At 39.2% G+C, this 22,941-nt stretch overlaps 1 protein-coding gene across 1 annotated transcript; it reads right to left on the bottom strand.

Moving 5' to 3' along the window:
* Positions 1 to 9,636: 9,636 nt before the first annotated feature.
* On the bottom strand, positions 9,637 to 22,933 carry SLU7 (SLU7 homolog, splicing factor). Its single transcript, XM_070414483.1, has 16 exons — positions 22,854 to 22,933; positions 20,548 to 20,733; positions 19,763 to 19,916; positions 19,342 to 19,422; positions 18,873 to 19,037; positions 17,910 to 17,978; positions 16,039 to 16,086; positions 15,695 to 15,826; positions 15,344 to 15,441; positions 14,890 to 14,957; positions 14,637 to 14,776; positions 13,623 to 13,784; positions 11,991 to 12,095; positions 11,760 to 11,831; positions 11,529 to 11,645; positions 9,637 to 10,546 (listed from the first exon to the last, which is right to left on the bottom strand). Exons 2-16 carry the CDS (start codon positions 20,715 to 20,717, stop codon positions 10,367 to 10,369), a joined length of 1,761 nt encoding a protein of 586 aa, XP_070270584.1. The 5' UTR covers positions 20,718 to 20,733; positions 22,854 to 22,933; the 3' UTR covers positions 9,637 to 10,366.
* Positions 22,934 to 22,941: the final 8 nt, after the last annotated feature.

Raw genomic sequence — 22,941 nt, 5'->3', positions numbered from 1 at the left:
TCATGCCAACATATCACGCATTATACATACTCATCCAGATTTTTTCCTTTATTACCTTTGGAAATTTTCCCAACTGTCTTTGACATTAGATTACACTAGGAACAATGAAGACATACTTTGTAACTACATTTTAAAATGAAAGAAGGCATGTATTTATTGACACAAGTATTTTGATGGTGATGTTTAGTTTTGTGTAGACAATATAAACTTAAATTTACAGTTTTCAAGTGGTAGTCACATTCCATTCCCCTCTAGTGTTCCCCCACCTCCCAAGTTTTCACTATTATTAAATGCTGTGATCACCCACCTCATAAATAAAACTTTGTGGAAATCCCTGATTCTTTATCCCCATGCGATAAATTCCTAGAGGGAAAAATCCTCAAAGAGCTATGAATAATCAATAGAGGAACTAAAATTAGTGTCATAATAATAAAAAAAATTAAGAGTAGCAGGAGAGGAGATGGATGCTTTAGAAATTCAATCCTTACCTATTATCTAGAGGAGTTAACATATAAATTCTAAAACTGATAAATCAAAACTGGCATATGTGTTTGGTATAAACATATTTCTTAGCTATATGGGTAGAACCACAGAAAGTTACAGCAGAAATGCTTAAAGTAATTGGGTGGGAGGAGACTGGGGCTTTTCTTTTTTTCTTTCTTTTTTTTTTTGTTAATTCTCACTCAAAGATATTTTTCCATCGACACTTTTAGAGTGGAAGGCAGAGGAGAGAAAGAGAGACATTGACTGTTTGCCTCCCACAATCGGGATCGAACCTGAAACCCAGGTACATGCCTTTGACAAGGAATCCAACCCGTGACCCTTCGGTGTGCAGGATGATGCTCTAACCACTTAGCAACACCGACCAGGGCCGACTACAGCTTTTCATTATAGGACTCGTTTTTTCCCCCCAGCCTTGAGCATCCAGTACTTTGATGAAACATTATAGTTTTGAAAAAAAAAAGTAAATTTATTTAAATTAAAATATATTTTACCAAATTATCATTTAGAAAGAGTACATCAACTTAAACTCCCAGGGCTAACTTTTTGATGACCCTTAATTACTATAATGACTTCATGTCAATTTATTTATTATTCATATTCTGGTCCATTTAAAAGTTTTAAACTATGTTAAAAAATATACAAAGATATAAAATAAAAGAGAAAACTGGGATAAAGGGAAAATAAGTGTAAAAGAACTAAGATGAGGCCAGATGATCAACAACTCCATCAGAACATCTGGAAGGCTGGTTAAGAATGAGGATCCTTGCTTATATCCCATACCAGCTAAATCAGAATCTCTAGCGTAAGGCTCTGGGATCGCCTTTTTAGCAGCCTCCATGACTTGGAGTCCTGATGTAATTTAAAAGAAGACAGAGTGACTAACAGGATATTAGGATGTTTATTAATGTCATATTTAGAGCATGGTAGCTAAAGGACTGGACACTGTGGGACTAATTCTGAAGAATACATTTAAAAATAAATCCTATACAAACTAGAATCATCCCTTCTCCCACTAGAACAGTGGTCGGCAAACCACGGCTCTTAAGCCACATGCGGCTCTTTGGCCCCTTGAGTGTGGCTCTTCCACAAAATACCACGTGCGGGCATGGACGTACAGTGCGATTGAAACTTCGTGGCCCATGCGCAGAAGTTGGTTTTCGCAAAGGAGATAGACGAAACAAGTATACAAGACAAGTGTGGATGGGAGAGTTAGAAGGGGTCGACCTCAGCGAACGTACCTCAATCAGACTGAGGACGTTTTTAGCAAAGGCCAACTTAGGAATACCCTAATCAAGTTAATAACATGTACCTACCTATATAGTTTAAGTTTAAAAAATTTGGCTCTCAAAAGAAATTTCAATCGTTGTACTGTTGATATTTGGCTCTGTTGACTAATGAGTTTGCCGACCACTGCACTAGAACATTTCATAATTATCTTCTGATTTTATTAACCTGCCTATAACAACCCTCACAGACATAGGAAGACTCAGTCTGTCATTTTGTCCTTTGACTTTTACTCTTAACATGAAAATGGGTGTTCTGGAGGGGTCTTCTCTTTTTTTCTTGGCTCCACTCCTTAGAATACTGCACCATTTAGCTGGACGTTCTAGTGCTTGGTGTCTTTTCTAATGTATCACATCAACCGGTTAGACAGATACTTAGAAGAATCCTATGTATCAACGAGATAGTGGTACTTAAATCTTTTCTTCTGCTTGCATTCTTATTATTAAAACATATTTTCACATGACTCATGTGAAAACTAAAAGTTAAAGATGCTAAATTTTTTAAACATAGGATTCGGTATACCATAAAAGGAAAGAGACAGAATTAGTAGCTTAATTTTACAGTGGAATTAAGAATATATTAAAACTTATACATTAAAAAAGCATAGCAGTTTACAGTGACTTCTGCTGTAGCTGCAGCTTTTGTTCAATGATGTCTGAGAAACGAGGAACTTTTTTTGAAATAGCCACACGAATGTCATCACTCATATTAAAGCAGCTTCTGGACTTTGTTTTAAAATGTAAAAGTGATGAAAATCCCAATTCACAAAGGTATGTTGAGGCAAATGGTATAAGGATTTCTAGAGCTGTCTTTGCCAGGTTTGGAAACACTGTGAATTGAACACACCAGAAATCCTCAAGCTTCATTGTCTCAAATTCCATTAAAATTTGGCCACTAGCTCGTAATTCAGCAAGATCATTTTTCATTAAATAACCATCATCAACAAAATCCAGATTAAAAAGAAATGGATCCAGTATCCATTTACTCGCTTCATCAAGATCTCCCACAGAAAAATACCCATGGAAGGAGCTGCTCAGCAGTTGCAGATGCAGTGTTATTTCAGCCACAATGCTTCCTGCTTCATCATCTGAAACAATTATTTCTTCAAGAAAAGGAAAGTTAGTGAAATTTCTTTTCTCAATTCGCTTTAGCCAGAATGGAAACTTCCTAACAAAAGCAGATAACTTCTCTCTAGCTGATACTGTATTCATCCCAGTCCTTTGCATTGATGCGCTAAGTTCATTTAGGTGTTTGAATAAATCTGCAAGGTAGGCTAGGTGAATTTTAAACTCTTTATTTTCAAAGCCATTAACTAAATTACTGCTTTGGTGGTGAAGAAACTGATTTATTTCTTCATACATTTCAAAAATATGAGTAAGTATTTGGCCTCGGGAAAGCCACCTCATTTCCGTATGGAAGAGGAGGACATTATACTCAATTCCAATCTCTTCAAAAAAAGCCTGAAACAGGCGATGATTAGGAGCTCGGCCTTTGATGAAATTTATTACCCTCACAACAGTAAACAGAGCATCCCTCAGCTTTGTAGGCAATGTCTTTGTGACAAGTTCATGAGGGTTCAACAGACAATGTGTGATCACAATATGAGGTACTTCTTTTTTCACGCAAGCAACAAATTCTGAGTTTTCTCCTAACATAGATGAGGCACCATCAGTACAAACAGAGCCACATGCATCGAGTGCTATCTTATGCTTCAAAAAGAAGTCTCTGAAGAGATCGAATACATCTTTTCCTTTCGTTGTTAACTGCAATGGTTCACAGAACAGGAATTCTTCTATGATCTCTCTTTCTTTTATGTATCGCACAAATGCCATTAGCTGACTGCAGTCATCCATGTCCGTGGTCTCAGCAAGCTGAATACCCACTGGAAGAGGACTGGCTTTGATATCTTCTAGAACTTGCTGTAAGATATCCTTGCTCATTTCATCAATTCTGGAATGGATCACATCATCTGATAAGGGGACCTGCTGAAGCTTCTTTTGTGCATCTGGTCCCAAAACTATATGTGCTATTTCCAATGCACAAGGTTTCACTAATTTTTCAGCTATTGTATGAGGATTCTTCTCCTTGGCACATAAATACGCAAATTGATAGGATGCTTGTAATAAGGTATCCTCTTGAGATGCAACTCCAAATGCTTTCACGGTTTGGTTCTGGCCAGATGGTGTGGGCATAGGCTTCAGGCTATTGAGGTCATGCCCACCGACACCACCATGCTGTCTGTTGAAATGGTCAGACAGTTTTGATGGTCTGAGGTCAGCATTTGCAAATACGGAGTTACACAAGACACACTGTGGGCGTTGAGTTCCATCAACCTCCGTTGTACAGGTGAACCAGTAACGAACATAGTCATCATCCCATTTGCGTTTCTTCGACATGGTACCCCCAAATTTTCAGGTAGTATTCCAGAGATGCTGCAGAATTTTGCTTTGGGAGTAAAATATAACCCACACATTAAAAATCAGTGGCTAACCAAATTAAAACAATGCCACATTACATGCCATCCTGTCAATCTGTGTTCATGTCAAGAAATATCCTGTAAGATAGATGTCAGTTCAAAGTAAGCCATGATGGCAAGACAGTCCAACTGAAAGCTAAAACTCACAGCTAAAGTCCTGGAATATGTGACCTGCCAGCAAGTTATATATGGGAGGTTTGGGTTTATGCAAGTTGTGAATACCCTTAAGTCTTCTACTGGTGAACTGCAGTTATGGCTTAATTTGTTTTCAAAGATGTATGTTCCAAACATATCTGGTACATTTTGTTCTCCCAGAAAAGGGCATCTCACTACCACCCACTCCTTCCATCTTGGGCCAATAATGTATGCACACCCCTGTTACGAAGCACTGAATAGAGAAGGAAATAATTCACTAAATACTTTAAGAAAGGGCAGATATTTTGACAGGTGGCTATTTCTTTTTAATAGTTAAGGACTAAACAGGTCTGTAAAACCACTTGATCCTTGAGTGGCTTTGACTCCAACTTAAGCAGAAAATTTCTTACAGTTCTGAGTAAGTCTTTCTCCACATAGAAGCAGGACACAAATTTGGCTCAGAGATTCCTGCTGCTAAAGTGTAACATGACTCATACTGTTTATATAGAAAAGCAAAACAATTTGCTTAGGAGAAACACAACTATTCTTGTTACCAAGACTTCAGAAAAATTTCTCTCATTCTCTTCATTACGAGCAATTTCATGATGCTTTTTCATGTAACTATCACTTAGTAAAGGCTGTTAAGAAAAGCCACAACAAAAGGAAAATAAGCAGCATTTCTAAGATTTGCCTTAATCCAAGGCAGTGGTTTTCCAGTTTAGTAAATGGAGGAATCATCTAAGTCTCGCGCTAAAATGCAGGTTCCTGGGCGTCACCCCTGGAGATTCCCATTCTCTCGCTCTGGAATAGGGGCCCAGAATCTGTGTTCTAAATAAGCATTTTTAGATCATCCTTGTGAAGAGTAATTAAAACAGTAATCTCTAACAAGAGATGCCCATCATAATCACTGGGATCCCCTTTGAAAGTATACATGCCCATGTCCTACCTTAGAACTAATAGATCATCTCCAGAATAGGACAAAAGAATCAAAAAGGAAGTTGTCCAGGCGATTCCGATACAGATCCTACTCTACAGTCAGACTGAGAGGAATGAAAACGTACCGTTTGGGCCAGTCTCAAGCTGGCAGGTGTTCTAGGTTGCTAAGTAAACAGTCTAAATGCTTTAATAGGCATTTAAGTTTTCTGAATCGATGACAACTTCCTTTTTCTTTTTTCCCTCCTGAACAATGAGCAAAAGTATAACACAAAGGTAGGCTCAAATATACCTTAGAAACAATTTTATTTCCCAGGTAAATATAAGTGATCCCCAAAGTTTCCAAAATTCTGTAACACAGACTTCTTTTGAGATTCAAAACGAGAGATCTGATATAACAAAGTAGAATGTTTTTTGCAGGTTTTTGAAGCAGAAGGGTAGATATGAAAAAGTATTACGATTGAGAGAGAGAAAAAAAACAGTTAAAAGGTGGACAGTCACATAACAGAATTATTTGGGGAATGCTAACACATACATATCTCAGCAGTGACAACAACAAAGTACAGCTGTAAACCTAAAACTCCAAACCAAATTCCATTCAACTTCTATCTATTAGTCTATGCGAGTCCGCGGGAGGTGCGGGTGTCTGGGCAGGCAGAGGATTTAATCATTTCATTTTACAGTTAAAAGCAAACAGACAGGAGAAAAGGGACGAGCAAACGCTCCAGAGGCAAAAGCCTGTGGTCCTGGCTTTGTCCCTCACAGGCTGGGGCTGGGCTGACAATAGTACCTACCTGGGAGGGTCGCGGGGATGTCTAGTAAGGAGCATGCGCGGAAAGCACACGCAGCTCGGAAGTGGTAGGAAGGACCTGTTGGTGCTATTATTACGGACGCGGCTTAGGAGGCTGCCCAGACGAGCGAAGGGCGCCGGTGGCGAGGAAGGAGGACCTGCTCGGTCTGCACCCGCCCGTCTCCGAGCGGGAGGCGCCGGCCCAAAGGACGCTCGGGCTTCTCGGAGGCGCCCGTTTCAGGCCCCAGGCCACTGTCCGCTAGACTGAGGCCCAAGCCTCTGGGCGCCGGAACCAGTCCAGGCGGCGGTTCCTTAGGTGTGAACCCGGAGCAGGAACCCGGGTGACACAGACGCGCCCGCCGCCACCTCCGCCCCAGCCGCGCCGGGCTTCCATCCGGGTTCTGCGGTGGCTTCCCGCCCCGCAGACTGGGCGAGGCGGCTCCGGGCACGCAGGCGCGTTAGCAACCAGCTGAGGGCCGGGCTGGCTCGGGTAAGGAGCATGCGCACTGGCCGTCCCCCTCACCTCCCCCCTCCCGCTTTTTTTGGGCTGTGTACGTGGAGCTGGAAATTTTTTGTTTATTGTATGTGCCAGAAAAGTAGAGTCTAAAGAATTGGCAGGCAGTGTAAAGTCTACACAGTTCTTCAGAGCACTGGAAATAAAATTTTATAGCGTGTCAAGCTTTGAACTTGTAAAGCTCTAATAATTTACCATTTTCTACGTGTAATCAGTGACGAATAAGAGGAGGCTCATTATACTCCCAAATCAAACATTCAGGCAAACGGGACAGAGCTTAGGTCCTCTTGCCCACGCTGGTCACCCCCCCCACTCCTTCCATAAATTTGAATGTGGATGAATTTCCTGAGAATCATCCTCCATCTTAGAGAAAAGATTTTTATTTATACTTCTCTTAAATCGAAGTTTAAAGTAGTAAAGCTAGATCAGAGAAACTAGAAAACATTGTTTAAAGAAACAAACCCAGCCCTAGCCGGTTTGGCTCAGTGGATAGAACGGGGTTGCCAGCTCGATCTCCAGTGGGGGGCGTGCAGGAGGCAGCCGATGATCAATGATTCTCTCTCATCGTTTCTCTCTCTCCTTCCTTCCTTCCTCTCCAAAATCAATAAAAATATATTTTAAAAAACCCCACAGACCCAATTATAACCCTCTTTCTTATTTGGATGGTATTTTCACCCAGAATTCTTCAGGAAATGACATTTCGTTTTTTGGATAGTCAACCATGTCGGTAGCATCCCACAAGGCTGGGGGACTAGCAAGCGCTCAAGATGTGGGGCAGATGCATCCTTTTCAGGTGTTGAGGGTGAGCTTGGTCAAGACTGAGGGCCTGCTCAAGGTTTCTGTTAATGGAAGAAATTGCAAAAGACAACATTCCTGCCCAGAAACCAGGAACTTAACTACTAGAGAAGAGTTGGCTTTGGAGTCAGAGATACCTGGCTTCCTGTCCTGGGGCCAACACTTTGAACTGTTAGGCCCTGAGCAAATGACTTGGATTCATTAAGCCAAAGTGCTTATTGTAGGGATACCAATCATTACCCCATGCAGTTTTCTTTCTTTTTTGTTAATCTTTCCCCAGGATATTTTCCCCTTTGATTTTAGATGGAATGGAAGGGAGGGAGGGAAACATTGACGTGAGAGACACCTTGACTGGTTGCCTCCTGCATGCATCAGGATGGGCTGGGCATTGAACCTGCAACCTCAGGTACGTGGCCTTAACTAGGAATCTAATCCATGAACCTTCAGTGTGTATGTGTGTGTGGGGGAGGGGGTGACACGTTAACCAAGGAGTCACACCAGCCAGGGCCCTCTTTTGAGAAAATATATGAAAATTACAGCACAGAGTGCCAGCACTCAAAAAGCAGCTATCAAAAAGCTATTTTTGATAAAATCAAAGCACATTATGTTGAGTAATATTTTGGGTGTTATCTTTTTTTCTGAATTGAAACAAATATAAGACATGATCTCAGATATTACAGAATTCTTCCTAAAATCAGAGTAAATTAGGCTTCACAGAAGAGAGAACAGAGGCCCAGAAAGGATAGGTGACACATTTTTTTTTTTAGTTCAAGAACCCTCAAAATTTCTGATTCAAACTCACATAAGCAAACACAGGCTTCCTTGGAGCCCTATCAGCAACCACTTTTGTACCAAATATTTGAAATAATGCTACAAAGCATTCATAGTTAAGTATTCTCAATTATAAATCTTTATTAACAGAAGATAAATAAGATAAAAAATAAATATCAATCTCAGATTTATGTTGAACTATCCTACGTTAAAGTAGGAATATGAAAACATTAACTTTTGACATTTTTAAAGTGGTAAGAATTAGATCTATTTGCATTGCTATTTTAATTTCATACCAGCCTGAATCTAGATACGATGCAGATATCCATAGTACTTGACAATTCAGTTACTCTCCTACCAGAATTATTTCTAAGATGCTAACTTAATGCAGTATCCTAGTGGATTTTGGTAGCTCAGAAAATCCAACGAGCTGTTAAAAGTCAATATTCTCATGTCAAAGGTTTTAACTAGTTTTTTTTTTTCACAGACCCTGTTCTCCCTGTCAGTATTTTCACAATGTTCTGAGAAGAGACTTGAGGATCATGGCATTGGCAGTTGCGAGTAGCCCTACAAGCTACCCTTACAATTCTTTTGAAGAAACCGTCAACTTTTAGGTTTTGCTTTTGCAAATTTTACAAAGTGACACCTGCTGGCTACAAAGATTAGGTACAAGGGAATTCTATATGCTTTTTTTTCCCCCTCTTCTTTTTAAGACTGTAAATCTATACGCTTTTAAAATCAAATTTAGTATTCATGATTGTTACATAAAAACAATCACAATTAAAACAAAATATGGTATCACAAACAATATCCTCTAGGACAGCCGTGGGCAAACTACGGCCCGTGGGCTGGATTCGGCCCGTTTGAAATGAATAAAACTAAAAAAAAAAAAAAAAGACCGTACCCTTTTATGTAATGATGTTTACTTTGAATTTATATTAGTTCACACAAACACTCCATCCATGCTTTTGTTCCGGCCCTCCGGTCCAGTTTAAGAACCCATTGTGGCCCTCGAGTCAAAAAGTTTGCCCACCCCTGGTCTAAACGCTTATATCCAAAACTAGAGGCCCAGTATATGAGATTTGTGCACTGAGGGGGGGGAGGGATGTAGGAAGGGTATCCCTCAGCCCGGCCTACGCCCTCTTGCAGTCCAGGACCCCTTGGGGGATGTTCACCTGATCGGGCCTAAGCCAACAGTCAGACCTCCCTCTCACAGTCCAGGGATCTTGCAGTCCGGGACCCCTCGCTCCTTACAGCCTGCCTGCAGTGGAGGCAGGAGAGGCTCCCGCCACCACCGCTGCACTTGCCAGCCGTGAGCCCAGCTTCTGGCTAAGCAGAGCCCTCCCTGTGGGAGTGCACTGACCACTAGGGGGCACCTCCTGCATTGAGTGTGGGTCAGTGCATGTCATAGCAACTGGTCATTCCACCATTCGGTTGATTTGCATATTATGCTTTTATTATATAGAATGGTAAGAGAGCTAACACTGATTGGTCAACTCTGACTCAAGAATGACAAAACAGCTATTTTTCCATTCAAAGCCTAACACGCTTAGTTCTGGATGTAGAGACATTAAGAAAATATTTTAAAAATCAAAATTTTACAAATGAGTGAAAAACAGAATTACCACCAAAAAGGATAAAGTTATTCACATGTTCTATAAATTTCCTTTCAGATAGAATTTTTTTAAAATTGAAAACCAGGAAAACATTAGAGAGCAAAAACCAAATGACTATAAAATAACAATTACAGTTACTACTAATTAAAAAAAAAATGAAGCCCTAGTTTTGAGAAAAGTTAATCTACCATTAAAAATAAGGTTTAAGACTTAACTATTGAGAGGAAGGGGGGGGGGGGGGGCGGGGAGAGACACAGAGACAGAAAGATATAAATATATTGAGCAAGCCAGCCAGGGCCTCTTTCCATTTCACTAGTATAAAATTAGAAATAAAAATCTTAATCTGTTCTTAATGTACCTCTTTGTTTTTCTTCTATTCCTTCAGCATGGAAAGGAATGAATTTACTGTTAGACTTCTGGAGGCTTTATTAAAGTCAGGCATGAAGATGAGCAGACACTTGACTTTTCCATCTACAATCACTGGCAAGAAGCTGAAAAGAATATATCTTCAGCTGTGTTTATCATGAATGACCGTCTGCAACTAGTTACTACTGTCCAAGGAAAGAGGCCATGGGGTCATCCGGCCTCTGACGCTTCATTCTATAGGCCTCCATTTCCTCCTCAGTGGGTTCCCGAGTTTCATACAGGATATTGTAAGGCCGCTTCCTCTCATCAACCTGCATGAGCTCCTTCACATGAAGAAGGCGGGCCTCCTCTGCATTCAGTGCCTGCAGAAAGAGGGAAAACATGAGTGCCATCGCTCTACATCAGTTCTCTTTTGTTCCAAAGTGGCAGAAAACCAAAAGACTCCACTGAATATGAACTGCTACATCAAAACCTAGATTACTTGAAAGGGCTTGGGAGTCAGCCCTTCTTCTATCAAGCTGCAACTAATCACTATTTGGCTCATATGATTATTTTCATAGAGCCCCAACCATTCTACAGTATTTTCAATCTTAAAGAATTTTTACTCAAGATGATGGGGGGTGGGGGGGGGCGGGTAAGTGGTGACGGAAGGAGACTTGACTTGGGGCGGTAAACACACAACACAATATACAGATGATGTATTATAGTATTGTACACTTGAAACCTATCTAATGTTATTAACCAACGTCACCTCAATAAATTTAATAAAAAAGAGTGAACCCTAAGGTGAACTAGATAGATGTTGGGTGATTATGATGCATCAATACAGTTTCATCAATTTTAACAATGTACTACTCTGGTGGGGGATGTTGATAATATGGGAGGCTATAAATGTGATATTATAGGAAATAGCGATACCATTTGCTCAATTTACTTGGATCTAAAATTGCTCTAGTAAAATAAAGGGTTAATTAAAAAAAAAAAAGAACTTTTACTTAATAGCAAAAATTGAATGATTTTCATTTTACTGACAAAAGCCCACAATGATGCTTCTAGTGAGGAATGCAACTCTGACTTCTCCCAAGGAGTTGATGAAACTTACAGGTTATAGAGCTCGAAGGCAATTCTTTCTGGGAAACATGTTAATAACTCTAAAATTACAAGGCACGCTTTAGTGTATCTGTTAAATATTCCAAGAAGCAGGCAATACGGAGACACAAAATCTTCCTTCACGTTCTAGACCTGATACAAGGTGACATGAGCAAATCACCCAGAAGAGGAGCTCATTTCTTCATTTTCAATGAATACTGGTGTCACTTTTACTATTTAGACTTCACAAAGTACCTTTTTCAGTTTTTCATGTTTCTTTTCTTCGTCATCACTATCTGAGCTGCTCTTTCGATGCTTCTTCTTCTTCTTCTTTTTCTTCTTTTTATCCTCTTTTAGTTTTTCCTGATGTATCTGACAGGGAGGATTAAAAGATAGTGTTTTTAATGCAAAAACAAAGCTCTAGTGCAAGTTTGAAAGTCCTGCCTCAGAGATTTAAAAACTCAGGACAAATCATGATAGACTTACCTCCATGAGGGTTTGAGGTTTTTTCACGGATTCTTCTCCAGTTATATCATCTACAATACATTCCTCTGAATTCTGTGGGGAAATAGATGTAATTGGACTTGAGTATCATAGTTATGAATCATGTAAGAAAAAGTTGAAATTTGAAGCATGAGGATATATATGTTTCACAAAGGGTTGACTTAGGAGAGTTGGTTGTTTTACAATTGTAAGAACTAGAGGACAATTACTTACAATAATCTCCTTCCCAGCTTCTCCAGTGCAATAGGAATACTTGACAAAAGAGTGACAGCATTTGTATCCCCATCGGCCTTCTTTCCAGTAAGATCCCCAGATATGCTACAAAGAGAGAAAGAGAGATGTTACTTAAAATGGAACCTGAACTAGGGACTCTCACATACTGTTGAGAGAAGTATAAAATACAGTCCCTTTAAAGGTAATTTGGAAGGAAAATTATAGGGATTCCGGGGCTAGCTAACAAGCAAAGGCTGGCCCGACCTCAAGTGTGAGAAGCAGGCATTACAGGACAGTGCTCTTATATTCTATTCCCAAAACATATTAAAAAATTTGGATATATGACTTCCCCTGAACATTTAAGGACTAGGAAATCCTGGACCCACATTCCTGCTTGGAAAGAATTGGCTGTTGTTGAACAGTGAATGGTCCTATTAGACAGGGTTTGTGCTCTCTACTTTGTACAATGTGCCTGGCTCACTTCACTTATGTATGTTTACCAGCCTGGCTCCTCCAGGCAGTTAAACTTTTAACCCCTAACTTAGAGAGCCAACTGTAGCTTGGGTGTTTCAAGAGTACAGCAAGTGACCTTATAAACTTTATAAAGAAATGTAATATGAAGAATTTTGTATCACCTACGAAGTGTCCTTGTCAAAATATTTAACATATCTAATTAAACCTTTAAGTCTGAATTCCTATTTATAGGAAATAGAGGAAATAGAGGGAAAGTTATAACATCACTAGAAACCAGGCAAGTACAGAATATGAGACAGTTTACAAGATAACTGGCCTGCTCTGTTAAAGAATCACTGTTATGAAAAAGGAAAGATACATTCTGAAAAAAAGAGACATAACAACCAAAATAAATTTTGGTTGGATTCTGACTAAAATAAAACAAAACAAAACTCCAAAGAGCTATTTCAAGGCATTTTGGAATGTATTTTGAAAAATGTGAATAAGGCCAAGAGATTAGATGGTATTAAGGAGCTAATGTCAATTTTCTGAATTGGTAATGTAGCTACAAAAAAGAACATCCTTAATTTTAAGAGCTACATAATATTGTGTTTATAAGTGAACTTTCATGGTATGTGTAATTTCCAGATGTTTCAGTAAAAAAAATACACACACACATTTTAGTATGTGTACATGCACACAACTGGATGAAGCATGTATATGGCAACATGTAAAAAAAAACCCTGAATCTAGGTGGTGGGTATATGGGTGAGTAGAAGAGTATTCTTTTTTTTTAAAATATATTTTATTGATTTTTTACAGAGAGGAGGGGAGAGGGATAGAGAGCCAGAAACATCGATGAGAGAGAAACATCGATCAGCTGCCTCCTGCACACCTCCTACTGGGGATGTGCCCACAACCCAGGTACATGCCCCTGACCGGAATCGAACCCGGGACCTTTCAGTCCACAGGCCGACGCTCTATCCACCGAGCCAAACCGGTTTCGGCAGAAGAGTATTCTTTTACAGTTTTTCTATTTTTTGGAAAAAAATTCATAAACTTAAAATGTAAAAAAAAAGAAAAGCACAGCAATGGTTCAATAATGAAGTCATAATATAAAAATACAATCCAGAGCATAATGCTAACAAGGACACAGAATGGTTCTGGCTTAACACATACCGTGTGATTGTGGATCTTCACATCCTCCTCATATTTGGAGCAGGCGACAGCCCGCTCCTGTCCTTTAATGACTGTCCCATGTCTTGAATACTCCACATAGTCTTCTGTCTGAGCTAAAAGCAATTCAGCTGGAGGAGCATCCAAATGTTCTTGGCCACCATACTAAAAAAAATTGAACATTGTTAAATACATTTTATAATAAAGATTTGCATTTAACTCTCTACTGACAGGTTTATTTCCAATCAGAAAGATTAAAGAAACATTCTTTATAGGCCCTGTTATACAAAACACAGTGAAAAAAAAATGCTACCAAATTTTCATAGGCAAATACAAGATGTCTCAGTTGCAATTTATCTGTTGAAAGTGGCTACACTAGTTCATTCCTCTTATCCTGTACACGTGCCCGCTTGCCACATGACTTTGCTGCTCCTTCCCTGAAGAGACTGTCTGTTTCTCCATTCCTTGAATCTGGGCTTGGCCACATTACTTGTTGTAACCTATGGAAAACTGACAAATGCAATACATGCAAAGGCCTGGAAATCACTCATGCACTGGGGCATACCTTTTTTGTTACTAGTCTCTGGTATCCTGAGAATGCCATGGAAAGAAGCTGGACTAGCCTTCTAGAGGAGAGCCCAGGTGGGGCAGAGATGAGCCCCCTTAGGACAACCTGCCTGCTAACTGCTGGAGATCAGAGTCAGGCCATTCTAGACCATCCAGCCTCACATGATCAGGCCCAGATCAGGAGATCCAGCTGATACACAGATTCGTGAAAAAAACAAAATGTGCATTTTTAAGTTACTAAGACTTGGGGTGGTTTGTTTTGCTACCAAAACTCAGGGACACAGCTATACTGATATTATTTGCCAAATGATTAAGTCAATGGAAAGAAAGTACTATTCCTGATGGATTGAAAGGGACTCTCTTTGGACTGTATTTCAAATGTAGATCAAGTGATTATTTACTGGTCATTTATCTTTAAAAAACTTTCTTTAATATTTTAGTCAAAAGTACCTTTTCCAGGATGCTTTCTTTCTGCTGTTCTTTGAAGTCTTCTTTTTTGACCTTGAAGGACTTATACAAGAGCTCTAGTTTGGTGGGATCGGCCTGCAGATGCACTTCAGATCCCTTGTCATAGGCTTCCCATGCAAACACTAGGGCAATTAAAAACACCTTAATAAGTCGTCAGCTCTATAGTGTTTTTAAAATGCCCCCAAATTTCTTATGGGCTGATATAAAATGCCTTGACAAAGGAGCAAATACTTACACTGTGTCTGAGCCATTGAAATGGTATCACCTGTGTATCTAACAAAGTTGTCTCCTGCATAGCTCACTCTGTAAATAAAAATTGGAAAAAAAAAATTGTTTCAGAGATTGATTTCTTTAAGGAAAGTTAACTCTTTTCTGATCCAATCATAGATAATGTTCATTTTAATTCAGATTCAGTATTATCTTGATATCTATACTTTTTTTGGGTGTTTTGAGTGGTTTTTGAAAATTTATTTTTATTTTTGAAAGTATTACAAATGTCCCCTTTGTTTTGTTGTTTTCCCCCCCCCATTGACTCCCTCCTCCCTACACCTGTCCCTCCCAAGCCTTTATCACACTACTGTCTGTGTCCATGGGCTATGCATATGTTCCCCGGTTAATACACACACACACACACAGCCCCCTCCCCCCCCCGCCCGCCGCCGAATCTGTACATTTACCTCAATACTTACTCATCTGGATTCTTTCCTGCATTGGCATAGGGATTTTCTCTCATCGCTCTAGTTTTGGGATCATAGTAAGCAGAATTTGGATCTAAATTCCGCAAATACTAGAATAAAAAAGTTTGAAGGCTGCATTAACGTTTACTCCCAACACTAAAATTTTCTGAAGTTGATCACAATCAATTATATATGTGAATGCATTCTGGGGCACAGATGAAGAGAAAAAAACAGAACGATACCTAATTTTTGAATGACTGACTATATTACCCACATACTGCTCAGATATCAGACAAGTAGGTAAAATTTAAGCTGGGAAGACAAATATTTGTTGAATGTGTACATTAAGTTGGCCAGGCTTACTTTTGCAATATCTTCTCGAATCCTGAGATTCCGAACAGTAATCCGTCTCTTAGAGTCAAAGTTCTGTCCAGGCATGTCAATATCATCTGCATATTTATCTTCATCCTCATCCTCACTATTATGATCTTTTTCCTGAAAGAGGGAGAGGAAAAAAAATAGTAAGAAAAAAAGAATAGCATTTAGTTGTTTTCCTTTCATTTCCCTTTAACCATACCCTTATTCACTTGTGTTCTTTAAGGCTATTCTTAATTGTTTTAATATAATTAGTAATAATGGTATTATTATATTAGCCATCAGAAATGGAAACATTTAACGTATACTCGGATAGGGCAAATATTCATTACCATTTGAGAATTTGGTTCCTCTTCTCCCCACTGGTGTTTTGGAGAATTCTGCATTATGACAGAAGGAAAAAAAATGTACTTTATTCTATTAAACCTATTGATTATTTAACACTTTAAAAACATAAGATAATATAATAACTCTAACTGAACAAATTCTCATATTTCTCACTTATAATGAGCACATAGTTCTTAATACAAGTATGTCCCTGTGAATAGTTTATCTTATTAGAAGCCAGAAAATTTCTAGAGAATTTTTGTCGATATCTATAATAATAAAAGTGTAATATGCTAGTTAGTCAGGACGTCCTTCCTTCCGGACAAAGCCGCAGTGGGTGGGGGCTCAGGCAGAGGCGGCAGAGGCAGAGCCCCCGGCCGTGGCAGGTGGGCCCAAGGCTCTTGCACGAATTTCGTGCATGAGGCCTCTAGTAAAATTATAATCACACAAAGGAAACAGGAAGATTAAAATGACCAATGTACCCAATAAATATTCATTTCATATGTGTTAATCTTAGACATACCATTTTCATTATACCTCACTAGTTTTCTACCAAGTCCAAAAAGAAAATGTTACTAGGATCATGTAAAAAGTATTTTTAGAGCCCAAAGAGCCTCTTATAAAATTTAGGTCAAGAAGAAATCTACTGAAGTAACACCATATTGTGATTTAAGGAGAGTATGAAATCTTTGTTACAGAGACACACTTTCTTCATTAGCAATTGTTCAGGATTTTCTAACTCCACAGAACACCTATAGCAAAGTAGTCAGTATTTCATCATGTTCATTTAAAAGAATTCAAAGGTAAAAAGAATACCTTATAGCATTAGTAGGGGAGCATAGAAGTGTATGTGGGCCCCAGCTGAGTAGCTCAGTTGGTTAGAGCATTGTCCTGATATGCCAAGGTTGTGGGTTAGATCCCCAGTCGGGGCACATACAAGAATCAACCAATAAATGCATAAATAAGTGAAACAACAAACTGATGTTTCTCTCTCTCTCTCCCTTTTCTCTTTCTAAAACCAATCAATCAATAAATAAGAGGAAAAAAAAAGAAATCCTCTATAATAATAAAAGAGTAATATGCTAATTAGACTGGATGTCCTTTTGGACGTCCTCCCAGATGAAGCTGGGGCTGCGAGGGAAGCCCGGGTCCCGGGTGCCAGAGGGAAGCTGGTGCTGGCAGCTGGGGGAAGGAAGGCCTACTCTTGCACAAATTTTGCGCATCAGGCCTCTAGTATATAATAAAAGGCTAATATGCAAATTGTCCCCTTGACCAGGAGTTCACCAGGGGGCGGGGCCAGCCGGCCAACCTCCTGCGTTCCTTCCCCCCACCCTCCACCAGGCCAGCCAGATGCCACCCGTGCACGAATTCGTGCACCTGGCCTCTAGTGTATATAGTATATTACTATATATGTATCATATAGCCTTTCTGAATGGAAGCTAAGTGACAGGTCATCAAAATTTTAAGTAAACATATTAACTGCATCAACAATTACACTTTTAGGAATTTATCATAAACAAACAATATGTCAATTATATAAAGAGGTATATACAAGAATGTGATTTGCAGTATTAAATATAATTTTTTTTTAATCCCCACCAGAGGATATGTTTAGAGAGAGAGAGGGAGGGAAGTAGGGAGGAAGAGAGGGACACATCAAATGGTGTCCTTTCACAACCACCCTGACCGGGGGCCTGGGGATCAAACCTGCAACCTAGGTACATACCCTTGAGTAGGAATTGAACCTGAAACCATTTGGTGTGAGTGCTGACACTCTAACCACTGAGAAATACCGGCCAGGACTAAATTAAACGTTTGTTTCAATTTTCTCTTTTACTAAGATCTGAAATTTTTATTGATCATTTTTATTACTTACAGCCTGTTCCACTAACTTTCCTGAGGCTAATTCTTCTTGGAGTTTCTGGGCTTTCAGTGTTCGTTTTGCCTGACCAAAAAAAGAAAAAAAAACATTTGCAATTTACTTACAACATTCAAATGAACATTTAATTTTTGTAATATATTTAAAGAGAGTAAGTTTATTGTTTTCAGAAAAGCTCAGTGGACAAGGTCATCCCCAAGATTTCCTGGAGCTCCAGACTTATGGTTCTCTAAGGAATAGGAGTTACAAACTCCTGTTTGAAGCAGGCATGAATGGAAACTGAGCCAGACAGCACCTGTCGTAAACTGCAGAGAGCAAGCCCTATCTAAAAGGGGCAGTTGCCACCTGACTCCATTGACTGACTCTTGTCAGGCAGGCCCAGTATTTCCATATATTTCACTGTTCAAGAAAAGATAAAATTCAGATTATGTGAAATCCCATGATTCTTAAATGTTAACTCCCCCTTAGACAAATAAAAAGGCAGTGTGACTATGGATTTTAAAGAATGAGGATGAGTAGGTGAGAACGTAACAGAAGAAAATTGAAGTTTAGTTAAAGAAAAATTCAATTTTCTGAAACAGGTTATCTTAGTTTCCATTCTACCACCCTCTAAATGCTCTAAGATAATTGTAAAATAGGCTCTGGGCAAGATACAGTATGGGAACCAATTTTATAACCTCAAAAAGCCAAAAGCATGGACACGAGTCTGTTCTCACATTTCCAGTATTTTTTTTTTACAACCTAAGTCAGGGAGTAAAAGACAACACAAGAATCAAATAAAAAGAAATTGCTACTAAATGGGGCCAGTACACTGTTTATGTTCACTATTCAATTAAGCTTACATAAAAATGCCTCCGTTTTTAAACTGCTTGAAGGCTTGAAAAATAGAGGAGCTAAATTAGTGGTAGAGCAAAATGTTCATCCTTTAAGGATGCTAGGAAAACAGGGAATTTTGCTCACCAGATCAACTTTGGCATATTCTTCTACAATTTTCATGTGTTCTTCTGGATTGTAGCCATTCCACCGATCCCTCTTCCCATCATAGTCAAACATCAGCTGAGGCTGGACATGTTCGTCTGGAGCTATGTTAGTTCCTGTAAATTTTGCTCCAACTCGCCTGGGTCTCTGGAAAACAGAATAAGATTACATCTTTCCCTAAGTACCTGTTGCACAGAGGAAAACTTCCTATAATCTTTACAGAGCAGGTATGAACATACACCATGGGACTTTATTGTCTAGTTCTTAAATCACCAGTTAGTCTTCCAGCAGAAAAACTTGATAATGTTGAACTATGTCACGCAAATTAATTTTTATCTAACTGGTAGCTAAGTTTAGATAATTTTAGAAAAATAGAATCAAGCTCTCTGATAAGGAATCAAGAAAGAAAGACCCAAACAACAGTTTCCACAATTCTCAAAGGTGAATTTACCTCAAAGCAGTCTTTCTTTTTGTGTGTCATGGCCCCACAATTTTCACACGCTCCTTCGCGATACTTAGTAGTTATGGAATTCTATAAATGAATGTAAAGAAAAACAAAGGAAATATTTCATTTATCTGAATAAGTTAGAAATAACACTGGCTCTCATTATATTGTCTGATGAAATGATTTATTTATGAAGAGGATAACCAGTTAGAGTCTCCTACACTTTTATAAATGAGAAAGTTTAAGGACTTCAGCAATATAAAATTTATAAAATAAAATACAGGAGCTAATGTCATATGTGTGAATTTTAATACCAGATGGAAAGTTATATAAGCTATTGCTATTTTACATAGTATTGTATTAAAGGTTGTTATAGTAAGTTCTTAATCTCCATTTCTACAGGGATATATACAGGATGCCTACATACCTCTTTTACACCCCTCTTATACCATTCAACAGATGAGCTGAACTGCTTCTGTTTTTCTGGTTGTGGTCTCTGGTGCTTTAAAGTAGGTCTTTTTGATGGATCAATATACCATGGCACTGAAGAAATATACTGAGGAATATGAGGGTTGATGTCTCTGTAATAAAAAAAAGATTTTTTAAAAAAGAATAAAGTGCGAAAATAATGGATATGACCAATTACTAAAGATAGCCTATACAGAATCTAGGAACAGAGATATTGCAGTGGGGGGTGGGGTGGGTAAAGGATACACTTGATATTTCTATAACATAATTTAAATAATTAAAAGAAAACAATAAAAAATAATTTAGAGTGAAAAATTTCCCACAAATAAATTAAGAACAGTGATATAACTGAAGGGAGAAGAGAGATGTATTTTAGTGAGATAAACCTTGTATCAGAGAAAGAGGTAAACTAGTAATATCTTAGAGTTGATTAAAATAATGGGTTAGGTATATTATTTAGGCATGTGTAGGTACCAGCCAGAAAAACTCAAAAATACAAAGATTTATAATTAGTCACTTTTTTACAGTGGGGCAGGGAGTGGGAAGGGTTGAAAGGGACTATAGCCATTCATTATAAGTCCTTCAATATTACTTGATTATTAAACCTTACACGAGTTTGATAAAATAAATAAAACAAACATGACGTAAATGGTAAAGATAGCTTCCTGCCAAAGGATGAGGAATTGATAAAGTTAGACATGAATCTGAACTGTGAAGGAAAAGATCATACAAAAATTTACTTACTTTCCTTCTTCGTCAACTTCTGCAGGAGCATTACCCAGTTTTCGCTGTTCTTCTAGCTCTTTCTTCTTTCTCCAGTCCTCTCTGGTCATCTTCTTTGGTTCCTCCAAACTCATTTCTTTGGACCCTGCCACGGGGGCGGCATTAACTGTGTCCACAGCTGCAGCCGCCATTGTTATCTGGCCTCCTCTTTAAAAGGGAAGAAATCTGTATTAGTATGAACTAGGCCTTCATGAGTTCATCAGTGAAACTATCAAAAGTATATCTTAATAACACATACTGTGAATTATAAATAAAGTTTCATATATTCTTATTCTTTCATAGTATTTGTAAGGGAAGCTTTTCTTTCCCCTAAATAAAAATCTCTACTGTAGTAGTTACTCCCTCAATTCTAATTTACAAATGGAGAGACATACACACAGATTTAAAATTTCATAAGACTCTCTCATATACATTCCTGAATTCCTCTCTACGTAAATGTTAAACTTTTCTACCACACAAACTCTTAAACAGAGTCTAATCTTTATTACCCTTAAAGACTGAATGTCTTAAGAGTTATCTAGCCGAAGCCGGTTTGGCTCAGTGGATGGAGTGTTGGCCTGCGGACTGAAGGGTCCTGGGTTTGATTCCGGTCAGGGGCATGTGCCTGGGTTGCGGGCACATCCCCAGTGGGAGGTGTGCAGGAGGCAGCTGATCGATGTTTCTCTCTCATGGATGTTTCTAACACTCTATTTCTCTCCCTCCCTCTCTGTGAAAAATCAATAAAACATTAAAAAAAAAAAAAGAGTTATCTAGCCCAGCGGCATGGCTCAGTGGTTGAATGTCGACCTATGAATGAGGAGGTCACAGTTCAATTTCAGCTCAGGGCATGTTCCTGGATTGCGGGCTCCATCCCCCCGTGTGGGGACTGTGGGAGGCAGCCAATCAATGACTCTCTCATTATTGATGTTTCTCTCTCTCTCCTTCTCCATTCCTCTCTGAAATCAGTAAAAATATATATTTAAAAGAGTTATCTATATTTATTACCTCTGTTTGATCATCTACTTCCCTTCTCAACCACTCTAATTTAGCTTCCAACCCTTACCACTCTGAAGAGTTACTACTAAGTGGACATTCTTTTCCGTTCTGTTCCCTTTGTCTTTGATGTATTCTTATCCCTTGGCTCATGGCACATTATACTCTTCTGGTTTTTCTTGGACCCCTCTTGCTCCTTCTTCTGGCTCCTGTGCAGGTTTATCCACTCCTGCCTAGTTATTTAATTTTGGATTCTGCAAGTCCTAGAGCGTCTTTCATCACTGTGAACTCCACTAGTGGACAAGCTCATCTATTTCCAAGGCTTTAATAGCTACATTCCAACCTTGGCTCCAATTTATTTCTCTACTCTAGACCTTTTATCTGAGCATCAGATACATATATTCCAAGTGCTTACTTCACAGCATCTCCACTTAGAGGTCTTAGGGACACGTAAACTCAACAAATCTTAATTCAAACTCATGATCTTCTCTATGAAATCTAGTCTCCTTCCAGTTTCCTCTCTTAATAAAAAACACCACCATTCATCCCTTTCCTTGTTCCAGCTAATCCCCACACCTTTTTCATCATTAAAAAAATTTTCACCTTCTGAATATCCATATTCATCTAACTGTCAATGCTACCACCATAGTGTTACTACTTTTTCCTACTACATGTCATTTTAAATATTCCAGTAGCCACATTAAGACAATAGAAGGAAACAGGTAAAATTACTTTTGCAATATTTTACTTAACCCCATATATCCAGTATATCATTTCGCCATAAGAAAAAAAACAAAACTGTCTTTAAAATCTGATGTGGATGTTACACTTAGACTAGCCACATTTCTAGTGCTTAAGAGCCACAAGCAGCTAATAACTATTATACTGGGCAGTGCAGCTCCAATGACATTAATTTTTATTTTAAAGACCACGAAAGGCACAGTCCTGGTCTGACTGGGCACAGAATCACGTCTAAGGCTTCATTTTTGGCCCGCGTTCCCTGTTCCCTCCTCAACCTGATATTCATCAGCCCCTTGAGGATATATCTTCAGAATGAGAAGTTTCCGGCCCATTTTCCGGGGTTCTCCTAGCTTCACCTTCCTCTTCTTGTACCCTTCTCCGCGCCCTCCCGCCCCACTACCCCCTACCGTCCCCGCGCCCTCCCGGGCCAATACCCCCCTACCATCCCCGCGCCCGCCCGGCCCACTCCCCCGCACCGTCCCGCTTCCGCTTGCCTCCCCACCCTCCCCACCCTCCCCTCCCTCCCCTCCCAGGTTCTCAAAATAATTCCTCACCAAGTCCTGTCGCAGCGGACCCTCAAACCACCGGACAGAAACAAAGCCAATACGTCAATGTTTATTTCCGGTTCTCAGCGCTTCCCAG

Source organism: Myotis yumanensis, unplaced genomic scaffold (assembly GCF_028538775.1).
Source record: "Myotis yumanensis isolate MYYU_CA2020_CCGP unplaced genomic scaffold, mMyoYum1.0.hap1 SCAF_5, whole genome shotgun sequence".
In the NCBI taxonomy this organism is placed as follows: Eukaryota; Metazoa; Chordata; class Mammalia; order Chiroptera; family Vespertilionidae; genus Myotis; species Myotis yumanensis.
Note: the sequence above shows the minus strand (reverse complement) of the source record. Positions and strands in the feature narration are given on the sequence as shown.

Bases quoted from the DNA above. Each gene is read 5' to 3' on its own strand.
- SLU7 (XM_070414483.1), bottom strand. From the start codon at position 20,717: ATGGCGGCTGCAGCTGTGGACACAGTTAATGCCGCCCCCGTGGCAGGG. The intron at 19,917-20,547 runs GTAAGTAAATTT...TTTTTATTACAG, and splicing joins GAAGTTGACGAAGAAGGAAA to AGACATCAACCCTCATATTC. The intron at 14,777-14,889 runs GTAAGTATTTGC...TAATTGCCCTAG, and splicing joins TTCAATGGCTCAGACACAGT to TGTTTGCATGGGAAGCCTAT.